We start from the raw sequence: 12,623 nt of genomic DNA, 5'->3' as shown, positions 1-12,623 counted from the left end.
ATCACTCTGAATGTAAATGGACTAAATGCTCCAATCAAAAGACATAGGGTACCAGAATGGATAAAAAAGTAAGATCCATCTATATGCTGCCTACAAGACACTCATTTTAGACCTAAGACAGCTGCAGATTGAAAGTGAGGGGATGGAGAACCATCTATCATGCTAATGGACACCAAAAAAAAAAAAAAAAAAAAAAAAAGCTGGAGTAGCCATATTTATATCAGACAAACTAGATTTTGAACCAAAGACTGTAATAAGAGATGAAGGGCATTATATCATAATTAAGGGGTCTATTCATCAAGAAGATCTAACATTGTAAATATTTCTGCCCCCAACTTGGGAACACCCAAATATATAAATCAATAACAAACTTAAAGAAACTCATTGATATTACAATAATAGTAGGGGACTTTAACACCCCACTTACAAAGGGACAGATCATCTAAGCAGAAGATCAACAAGGAAACAAGGGCTTTGAATGACATACTGGACCAGATGGACTTAACAGACACATTCAGAGCATTTCATCCTAAAGCAGTAGAATACACATTGAAGTGCACATGGAACATTCTTCAGAAAACATCACATACTGGGTCACAAATCAGGCCTCAGCTGTTACAAAAAGACTGGGATCATACCATGCATATTTTCAGACCACAGTGCTATGAAACTTGAGGTCAAACACAAGAAAAAATTTGGAAAGATCACAAATACATGGAGGTTGAAGAATATCCAACGAAAGAATAAATGGGTTAACTAGAAAATTAAAGAAGAAATTAAAAAACTTCAATGAAATGAAATGAAAATGAAAACATGACAGTCCAAAACCTTTAGGATGCAGCAAAGGTGATCCAAAGAGGACCTAAGAGGGTCCTTGCAATATAGGCCTACCTCAAAAAGCAAGAAAAGTCTCAGATACACAACCTAACCTTATACCTAAAAGAGCCAGAAAAGGAACAGCAGATAAAGCCTAAAGCCAGCAGAAGGAAAATAATAAAAATTAGAGCAGAAATAAACAATACAAAAACAAGCAAACAAAAAAACCCAGTAGAACAGATCAACGAAACTAAGAGCTGGTTCTTTGAAAGAATTAATAAAATTGATAAACTGCTAGGCCAGACTTACAAAAAGAAAAGAGAAAAGGACCCAAATAATAAAATCACAAATGAAACAGGAGAGATCACAACTGACAGCACATACAATTATAAGAGAATATTATGAAAAATTATATGCCATCAAACAAGGCAATCAAAGAAAAGGACAAATTCCTAGAAACATACAAACTACCAAAACTAAAAGAGGAGGAAATAGAGAATTTGAACAGACCCATAACCAGCAAGGAAATTGAATCAGTAATCAAAAATCTCCCAACAAACAAAAGCCCAGGGCCAGATGGCTTCCCAAGGGAATTCTACCAGACATTTAAAGAAGAGTTAATACCCAATTCTCACAAATTTCTGTTCCAAAAAAAAAGAAATGGAAGGAAAACTTCCAAACTCATTCTATGAGTCTAGCATTACCTTGATTCCCAAACCAAAGGCCCCACTGAAAAGGAGAATTACAGGCCAATATCCCTCATGAACATGGATGCAAAAAATCCCAACAAGAGAAATTCAACATTGAAAAAACTGAAATCCATGATCAAGTGGGATTTATTCCTGGGCTGCAGGGAGTGGTTCAATATTAAAGAACCAATCAAGGTGATACACCACGTTAATAAAAGGAAGGATAAGAATCATATGATCCTCGCAATAGATGCAGAAAAAGCATGTGACAAAATACAGCATCCATTCTTGATAAAAACCCTTAACAAAGTAGGTATAGATGGAACATATCTCAACATCATAAAGGCCATATATGAAAGACCCACAGCTAATATCCTCAACGGGGAAAAACTGAGAGCTTTTCCTCTATAGTCCTGAACAAGACAGGGATGTCCACTCTCTCCATTACTATTTAACATGGTACTGGAAGTCTTAGCCCCAGCAATCAGACAAAAAGAAAGAAAAGGCATCCAAATCGGAAGAAGTCAAACTTTCACTATTTGCATCTGACACGATACTCTATGTAGAAAACCCAAAAGACTCCACCAAAAAATTGAAAATGAATTCAGCGAAGCTGCAGAATATAAAATCAATGTACAGAAAGTTTTTGCATTTCTATTCACCAATAATGAAGCAGGAGAAAAAGAAATCAAGGGATTGATCCCATTTACAACTGCACCAAAAAATGTAAGATACCTAGGAATAAACCTAACCCAAGAGGTAAAAGATCTGTACTCTGAAAACTATGAAAGAAATTGAAGAGGACACAAAGAAATGGAAAAAACATTCCATGCTCATAGATTGGAAGAAGACTGTTAAAATGTCTATACTGTCCAAAGCAACCTATACATTTAATTCAACTCCTATCAAAATACCTCCGGCATTTTTCACAGAGCTAGAACAAACAATCCTAAAATTTGTATGGAACCACAAAAGACCTCAAATAGCTAAAGCAATCCCGAAAAAGAAAAGCAAAGCTAGAGGCATCACAATTCTGGACTTTAAATTCTACCACAAAGCTATTGTCATTAAGACAGTATGGTACTGGTAGAAAAACAGACACATAGATCAATGGAACAGAAGAGGAAACCCAGAAATGGACCCAACAACTACATGCTCAACTCATCTTCCACAAAGCAGGGAAGAATATTCAATGGAAAAAAGAATCTCTTCAACAAATGGTATTGGAAAAACTGGAGAGCCACATGCATAAGAATGAAACTGCATCACTTTCTTATACCATACACAAAATTAAATTCAAAATGCATGAAAGACATCAATGTGAGATAGGAAACCAACAAAATCCTAGGAGAAAACAGGCAGCAACCTCTCTGACCTCAATTTCTTACTAGACACGTCACTGGAGGCAAGGGAAACAAAAGCAAACATCAACTATTGGGACTTCCATCAAGATAAAAAGCTTCTGCACAGTGAACGAAACAATCAACAAAACGAAAAGGTAGCCTACGGAATGGGACAAGATATTTGCAAATGATATATTTGATAAAGGATTAGTATCCAAAATCTATAAAGAACTTATCAAACTCAACATCCCCAAAACAAATAATCCAGTTAACAAATGGGCAGATGTGAATATACACTTTTCCAAAGAAGACATCCAGATGGCTAATGGACACATGAAAAGATGCTTAACATCACTCATCATCAGGGAAACAAATCAAAACCACAATGAGATACCACCTCACACCTGTCAGAATGGCTAAAATTGACAACAAAGGAAACAACAGATGTTGTCGAAGATGTGGAGAAAGGGGAACCCTCTTACACTGTTGGTGGGAATGCAAACTAGTGCAGCCACTCTGGAGAACAGTATGGAGGTTCTTAAAAAAGTTAAAATAGAACTAACCCTATGACCCAGCAATTGCACTACTAGGTATTTATCCAAAGGATACAAAAATACTGATTCGAAGGGGCACATGCAACCTAGTGTTTATAGCAGCACTATCAACAATAGCCAAATTATGGAAAGAGCCCAGATACCCATCGACTGATGGATGGATAAAGAAGATGTTAGACCAACAAACAGACAGAGACAGACACACACACACACACACACACACATCCACACACACACAATGGCATATTACTCAGCCATCAAAAAGTATGAAACCTTGCCATTTGCCTTGGACTTTAAATTCTACTACAAAGCTGTTGTCATTAAGACAGTATGGTACTGGTAGAAAAACAGACACATAGATCAATGGAACAGAAGGTATAGAGGGTATTATGCTAAGTGAAATAAATCAGTCAGAGAAAGACATATACCATATGATTTCACTCATATGTAGAATTTAAGAAACAAAACAGATGAACATTTGGGAAGGAAAAAAAAAAAGAAAAAGAGAGAGGGAAGCAAACCATAAGAGTTAAGGATAGAGAACAAACTGAGGGTTGATGGAGGGAGGTGGGGGGATGGGCTAAATGGGTGATGGGAATTAAGGAGGTGACTTTTTTTGATCAGCACCTGGGTGCTGTATATAAGTGATGAATCACTAAATTAAAAAAAACCCAAAAAAGCAAAAACATGAGGTGTCCCAAGCAAATTATGGTATAAGCCAGACTTGTTTTTTTTTGTTTTTTAGTGTAGTCAGGGAAGATATTTAGCTTATTAAAGAAATGAAACCAGTTTCAATTATTTAAAAATTCATCTTGCACAATTAAAATGATAAATAACCTGTGTATTACTGAAAGCAAAACCACCAAATTTTTGCAAGGAGTATGCCACTTCTGCATTTTGTTAGAATATAAAATGGAATCTTAAAATAGTAAGAGTTTAATGAGTAGATCATAAAAAAAGTGAATAATTTGAAGTAAAGCATTTCATTCATGGGCACTATTACATTTTCACATTTTCAAATATAATAGCACACATTTTCTTAAAATAATCATTGATACAACTATTACTTATATATGTGGCTAAAAAACCCAGCCCATTTTCTACTTCTTTTTTTAAGAACCACTATTCTCTGTTCCTTTTCCTTCAGCCAAGTTTCTCTCCTCTCCACTTTATGGACCCCCCCACCGCCACTTCTCAAATCAAAACCACTAAATATAAGAAAGAAAACACGTCCCACTGAGGAAAGTACACTTTAATGAACTGGGCAGTTGCAGTAGCATCCTCAGAGAAAGACCTTAATTGGTGTAAAGAAGGTGACTAATGTCCCTCTTGTGCTCTCTGATCAGGCTACAAATGGAGACAAATGCTTCCTCTTAGCAAGCAGCCATATCTAACTAGAAACAGCCGTTACCACAAAAAGAAACCTTATGTTGATGGTCCTTTATCACCTATTTACCCCGTAGGTAGCTTTGTCTCTTTTAAGAAATAGGAATAGAATAAATACAAGGAAATCTCAATAGAGAGGAGGAGACAGGATATTTTTTCTAACCTTATGTAACTAGATAATAAATACTGGAGCACTTTCACTTTCCTTTCTTCCTTATTATTAGCTATTTTTTGAAAAGATACCAAGAACTGATGTGTCCAGTGTTCTACGTTAATTATGATCATTCCAGTGACTAACCACTTCCTTTACAATCTTCCCAGTGTTTAAATTATTATTAATAATTGACTTTACTCTTTACTTTTCATTAGATAAGCAACTTCTTCTACATGAGTAAGGATAAAAAATTATTTTACAACTGTCAGTCATAAATGTCACAATTTTAGCCACTGACTCTTTCTAAGGCTTTTGGTGTATAACAACACTTTTGAACCAAGGAAAGAGAATTATGATAGGTTTTCAAAATATGATTATTAACATACCAACATAAAAATGAGAAACAATGGTACTAAATTCATTTTACAATATTTACAATTGCATTTTACAAATATAATACAATTACATTTTACAAATTCAATACAACTGACATATTAAGAATTAAATCCAACTCCTTAGAGGAGCGTTACATTTCATGAGTTTACAATCTAACAGTTCTCTACTTCTGTTCTGGGCTTCTACATACAACAATTCATATTTATGTCTCAGGAATATGTGAAGAGTGAAACATCTGCTAGGGAGCCTACTGAAAAATACTAAAGCTGAATGTGGCCAATGAAAGCAATTATTCCAAGGGAGTGTAGACAGACATGTACCAGCTGGCATGTGGACTACATAGATTGAAATCAGTATCACTTGTCAATTTATAGATTCAAAATAAAAGCAATAAGAGGGAAAAACAGAACAAAATTAGTATTAAACTCTTTATGATAAACCACTGACTTACATAATGGGAGGAGTAAAACCTAACAAATACTTACGCATAAACACTTTTGTATTTCCCATCTTTTCCAGTACTTGAGACTAGAATTTCATAACTATAGAGCTCTGGTACAGTAGTCTCATTTGTTTCGCCATTAATGAAGCTGGAAGGAGGTGCCCAGGTAAGTACTACTGTCCTTGCCTGGATGTCTGAGGCCTGCAAAAACATAATATTTAAAACTCTTTGAAACAACTGTAATGTGTATAATGAACAGTGAAAATCTAATGAGGTTTTAAGATTAAATAAAATATATCTGTATCTACTTACAAAAAATGGCTTACAAATAGAAACCTGTCCATTTGTAGACAAGATATAATCTGTTATAAAAGGGCAGATGGGTTCAATAAAAAATCTAAAGACCATTATGGGCCATTCAAAACTATTAGTGCAAACACCACGTACAGTCAAAAAAGAATGGAAAAAAGTCCACTTGTACCGTATTGAAAAGGTTCATTGCCTCAATTTAGAAAGTGTCTTACAATAAGAAAAAGATAAAGATGAACAAAGGTCATGGACTGACCAAAGAAATATAAATATAAATGGATAATGCAAGAAATGATGTATAAATGCATTCATAATTAAAAAATATAAATTAAAACAAGGTATCACTTTTCATCCAACAGACTGGAAGATTAAAAAGCTAGTAATATCTATCTTGAATTAGGCAGAGTAAGTGATCTCCACACAAGCATGACATTTTCCCCTTTTCAAAGTTCTCAAAGCCTGGATAAATTTAGAAGGCTATTATTGTATATATTCTGCTTCTGTTAAATCACAGAAATATATTTTACTTACTGTCATACTACCTTAAAAAAGTCTTAGTACTATGTTTCATTTACAATGGGCTTAAAAATGATTGTTTTAATCAGTGTCCATCTGGCTATTAACCTGTAACTGTGCAAGTTTTTTTCTTTTTTAAAACAAACATACTGTTAACATACATATATGTACAACTTTTCGAGTATCTTGATTTTATGAGATTATCCTAACTGTGTTAAACTGTGAGAATAAGTAAGTAAACAATACTCTGAAGGTAGGTCAGCCAAAAGCATTAACTGGCATCTACTTTTTGAAGCTTACTTTATCAGGCTTTGTGGGTACTGACTACATCATGAAAAGTATAGGTGGTAGAGATGACCTTAAGTAGGAAGGCAAAATACCTGCCACTAATTTGCTCGGTGATACTGAACTCTCAAACCTTTAGGGTCCCAGGTCTCACCTACAAAAGTGAGTGGCTGAGTGAGATGATTTATTTACCATAACTAACCAAATATAATATTTTAAAAAGGCTTTTATTTTGGAATAAATCTAAATTTACAGAAAAGTTGGGAAGAGAATAAGTATACAGAGTGCTTGTATACCTGTTGCCCAGCTTCCTCTATTGTTAACATCTTACATAATAATGTATTTTTGTCAAAACTAAAAAATTAACAATGGTAGAATACTACCTTTTTTTTTTTTTAAAGATTTTATTTATTTGACAGAGAGAGACACAGCGAGAGAAGGAACACAAGCAGGGGGAGCGGGAGAGGGAGAAGCAGGCTTCCCGTGGAGCAGGGAGCCCGATGCGGGGCTCGATCCCAGGACCCTGAGATCATGACCTGAGCTGAAGGCAGATGCTTAACGACTGAGCCACCCAGGCGCCCCAACAATGGTAGAATACTACTAACTAAATTTTTAACTAATCTATACTTTTAACATTTAACTAGACTTCCAGGATACAATGTTGAATTTAGAAAACGTAGTTAAAAAAATTAAGACACACTGCTAATTTCAACTTTTCTAGAAATCTGTTACAGAAAAAGTCTTGATCCCAACTCAGTCTATTAAAAAGGTATTTTATTACTTGCACATAAATGTTAAGGCACAAAAAAGGAGTAATTACACTGGGGTTGCTGTGGAAAACTTTATGAGATGTGAATTTTAAATAAAATTTTAAAGGATTTGGGATGGGATATAATTTGGTAGAAAATAAATGGGTAATTATTATAGGAATGAGAAGTTTCTTTTCCTAAGCTTTTGCTTATAAGCTGGTTGTCTAAGGAACATGTATGATTGTGTATTTTGAAAAGCGCTCTAGTAATTTCACTCCCATGAGAACCACAGATTAAGGGAAAAGAGAAACATAAAGGACCATTAAGAGGATCACAGAGGAAAGAGGAAGACCGTCAAGTCTTGAAAGATAAGGGTAATGGTTTTGAGATAGTAAGCGGTCAACAGTATGAAACAGTTGACAGGGAGGCCATGGAGAATCGATGCAATCTGAATAATGCCTAAAAATGCTGTTATCTGGTGCTGGTTTCAAAGAATTATCAAAGGGTTGTAAAGAAAAGGGAGGTGGATTTCCATAAACCTACTTGTGAAACTCTCGTGTAAAGATGAGGTAGTAACTATCTGTGTATGTGGGAAGCCGGGGGAAGAGTGGATCCTAGAAATTTGAAGTAAAAGAACTGATAAAGCTTGGAGTTCAGTTTGGCATTAAAGAATTAAAGGTAAAGAGGAAATGTAAGATGATATTGATATCATGATCAGGAAAACCTGGAGGAGTACTTGATAACTGATGGATATACTAAAAGGAAACAAAACAAAAGGGATCTATTTAATCCAATCCCTTCTTCATTTCAGAGAAACAATGGAGAAAATAATTTAGAAAAGATTAAGAAAACTGATTTTCTAGGTGGCGCCTGGGTGGCTCAGTCGTTAAGCGTCTGTCTTCGGCTCAGGTCATGATCCCAGGGTCCTGGATCGAGCCCCGCATCGCGCTCCCTGCTCCGCGGGAAGCCTGCTTCTCCTTCTCCCACTCCCTCTGCTTGTGTTCCCTCTCTCACTGTGTCTCTGTCAAATGACTAAATAAAATCTTTAAAAAAAAAAAAAAAGAAAGAAACTGATTTTCTAGATGAAGTTCTAGTTGTTAGCAAAACATACACATTTGGATATTCTTTTTTTTTCCCAATTTTTTTTAAGTAAGCTCTATGGCCAATGTGGGCTTGTGCTCACGACCCTAAGATTAAGAGTTGCACGCTCTACTGACTGAGCCATCCAGGCGCCCCTAAACTTGGACATTCTTTAGGATGTCTTAGGAGATATGGTTCTAGAGAAAGTGGTGAATAATGAGGGTAAAAAATATAGTTTGGAAATCATCTGAAATGAGTCTTCTATTTGTACACTACTTTAAGAAGTAAAATCTGCTTTTATTTTTTATTTTTTTAAAAAGATTTTACTTATTCATTTGAGACACAGAGACAGACAGAGAGCATGAGCAGGGGGAGAGGCAGAGGCAGAGGGAGAAGCAGGCTCCCCGCTTAGCCAGGAGCCCGATGTGGGGCTCGATCCCGGGACCCTGGGATCATGACCTGAGCCGAAGGCAGACGCTTAACCATCTGAGCCACCCAGGCGCCCCTAAAATCTGCTTTTATATGCATCTCATTTGATTCTTAAAATTACCCTCTGAAGTAGACCAAAAAGATATAACTATCTTCATTTTACAGAAGAAATATATTCAGAAAGTTTGAATAACTTCTGAAGTCACTGAACTAGTAGTGACTGATGTGGAGAACAAAGGTAAAAGAAATATAGTAAAAAAAAAAAAATTAAACTTCCTTATAACTGACAACCCATTTGATAAGTACTTGGGACACCCATAGTGACCTTCCTCCAGGAACTCAACTGCCTCAATGTTAATACTTTGCTAAAGGCAAAAGGCAACCTTAGCTTGACATTAGCCTGCTGACCTCCATCCAGTCTTTAACATCTGAAAATCCCTTTGGAAACTACCTTTATCTCTACTCTCCCCAAGATATATGTTAGCAATCATCCTCCAAACATATGGCCCACTGATAAACATCTGAAAGGTCTCAAGACTATGGTTTTACTAGGTATTAGTAAATGACCTTACCCTAACAGCAGCTAGCCCCTCCAGGTCTGGAAACCTTACTTCCAAATTCCTTAGAGACTTAAGCTATCCCTAACCCTCTCCCAACTCGAGAGTATATAATCAGTCACTCCTCACAATCCCAGTACAGTTCTTTCTGCCTAGGAGTCCTGTCCCTGTGCTTTAATAAAACCACTTTTTTTGCACCAAAGATGTCTCAAGAATTCTTTCTTGACGGTTCGCTCACGAACCCCAACATTTCACATCAGTGACTAGGACCTGAATAATTCAGTTCCTTTTCCATTACACAACGCTTCCATCCTCAATTCACTTCTAGTCAGTAGCTGAAAATAGACATGACCATGTAAAAATATGTCTGAGTACTGACAAAGACTAAATGGTAGTAAGCAAAAATGAAAAAAGAAGTGGTTGCATTATATTATACATATATATATAAAATACAGTACATTTTAATTTTTCAGGCAGGCTGTGGTCTTTGTTAGGCAGCGATCAAAACCACTCTTGAAGTAAAGCTGTCAGGTTAAATGAAGTCTAGCTAGGAAGCTATTGAAATGACAATCCCCTTGTATGGATATGGGGATTAGGAAGTGGGAGAGTAGGCTGAGTCTAAGGAAGCCTAGAGTCAGATGTTCCAGCGACCATAAAAAGAAAAAGGAAAGGGATAAAAATTCTGAAAGTAAAAAGGTAATGAGTAAATGGCAAGACATGTTTAATTTTAAGCATTATTAAAATAAAGATGTCAATATATTTTGACAGAATGGGACTGAAAACAATTTCAAAGAAGCCTTTCAAAGAAGCGCAATAGTAAGATAAACACTTCCATCTAATACAATTATTTCTAGTATGTTAGGAAATACAATACCATTATACTCTCTTTTATGGAAAAAGAAACAGATTCAGAAAGGTTAAGTGACTTGTCCCAGGTCACTCAACTCCCCAGTGTGCAGCTGAGGCTAAGTCTAGCCCATGTTCTCCCCTATACCCTGCAACCTGAGTTACATGAGTGAGCTTTTCTTCTTTTTTTTTTGGTTCCTCAAATGTGTCCTGTTCAGTACTTTTCAAATGTTGGTCTCTGCAATACCGTCCCCACACTAACCCCCATGGTCCACAGTGCCCAACTACTACTTTTTCTTTAAATTTCAGTTCATCATCCTTCCTTAGTGAAATTTCTTTTGACATCCCTGTCAAGGCCTAGTTCCCCTATTATTATATATTCTTACAGCACTATATCTCTGTTCTGGCACTCCACAGATATAATCTTGTATTTATTGCATGACTTAATCTACTAACCTAAGTTCTGAGGGCAGGGGCCATGCCTATCCTTTGTTTTTCATTCTATCTCCAGCTTTCAGCACAGCATGTGGCATTTTATTAGTGGTCAAATATTTATGGAGTAAGTGAATACATTTAGTTTGGTGCTCTAAATGAACTACAGCATGCAAAACAACTACACACACACACACACACACACACCCTGACCTATACTTCACAGCTCACAATTTAGTAAAAGAGCTATAGCTACCCAAACTATAAAAACAAACTGAAACAAAACAAAGCAAAACAAAACCATCAGCATGACTTTCTTTTATGACACAGGACTTATTTTACAAAATTACATCTTCCTCATAATACTGGGCAAGAAATTCTTTAAAAGAACTGTTTCAAGATTTATGGCCTGAAAAATTATGCTTTTGATATTATAGACTGTAACAAGTAAATGCTGCTAGTATTAACTATTATTTCATTCAAATATCAGTTCTATTAAGGCTTGCAAATTCTTTTTATTAATCTAGTGATATACATAGATCTTGGAAAGATGTTGACTGAATTTCTTATTAAACAGGCTCTTGCTTCAGTTTAGTCATCTGTAAGATAGGGAAAAGAGTACAGAGAAAGTTGTTCTAGGAATTAAATAATGCATGTTTTCAAAGTACTCTGAACAGTCTGACACTAGTCAACTTGTATTAGCTATTATAAAATAATTCTGTGTATGTTTACATTAATTTACATGCATAAGCTCAATTTTTTCAGAGAACCCAAATTAGAATGAAAGAAAACCAGAGCTCCAAATCTATTATTTAGGGTTGTCAGAAGTAGGACCACAGTAGTTTATTAGATAAGTGACTGACTTACTCAAACTTCCTAAGATGGGGTAAAATTAAAACTTTTGTGGAGAGGGTATTAAGAAAGTAACAACTTTTCTAATCTGTTTCCATACAAAAATAGAGCAAAGTATCTTTTGGGTAACTTAGCACAAGATATTGTACCATGGATTTTTTTTTTGCGGAGAAGAGAGAGAAGGTTTTGTTTTGTATTGTAAATCAAGAAATATTTTTATCATTTTTTAAATTTAATTTTATTATGTTATGTTAGTCACCATACAGTACATCATTAGTTTCTGATGTAGTGTTCCATGATTCATTGTTTGCGTATAACACCCAGTGCTCCATGCAATACATGCCCTCCTTAATACCCATCACTGGGCTAACCCATCCCCCCACCCCCCTGCCCCTCTAAATCCTTCAGTTTCTCGGCATCCATAGTCTCTCATGGTTCATCTCCCCCTCCGATTTCCCCCCCTTCATTTTCCCCTTCCTTCTCCTAAAGTCCTCCATGCTATTCCTTATGTTCCACAAATAAGCTTATCAATGTTTAATAAATGGGCTTATCCTGCCTAAGGAAGTTCTGTAGTCTGCTTCCACCACATCTTGTACTTCTCTTTCCTCCACTGCACTACGTTCCAATGAGGATGGTTCTTTCTTTTTTTTTTTTAAGATTTTTTCCATTTATTTGACAGAGAGAGAGACAGTGAGAGAGGGAACACAAGCAGGGGGAGTGGGAGAGGGAGAAGCAGGCTCTCCACTGAGCAGGGAGCCCAATGCGGGGCTCAATCCCAGGACACTGGG

The 12,623-nt window shown here is 36.0% G+C and overlaps 1 protein-coding gene across 4 annotated transcripts in view; it reads right to left on the bottom strand.

Moving 5' to 3' along the window:
* Positions 1-12,623, bottom strand: part of FNDC3A (fibronectin type III domain containing 3A) — a 156,813-nt gene that overhangs the window by 42,511 nt on the left and 101,679 nt on the right. For all 4 annotated transcript variants that reach the window (XM_078070384.1, XM_078070386.1, XM_078070385.1 and 1 more), the window contains one exon: positions 5,824-5,981. In XM_078070384.1, coding sequence (XP_077926510.1) covers positions 5,824-5,981 — 158 coding nt within the window. The remainder of the gene's footprint in view (positions 1-5,823; positions 5,982-12,623) is intronic.

Source organism: Halichoerus grypus, chromosome 4 (assembly GCF_964656455.1).
Source record: "Halichoerus grypus chromosome 4, mHalGry1.hap1.1, whole genome shotgun sequence".
NCBI classification, from domain to species: domain Eukaryota; kingdom Metazoa; phylum Chordata; class Mammalia; order Carnivora; family Phocidae; genus Halichoerus; species Halichoerus grypus.
The sequence above is the reverse complement of the archived record's forward strand: the minus strand, read 5'-3'. Positions and strand labels throughout refer to the sequence as shown.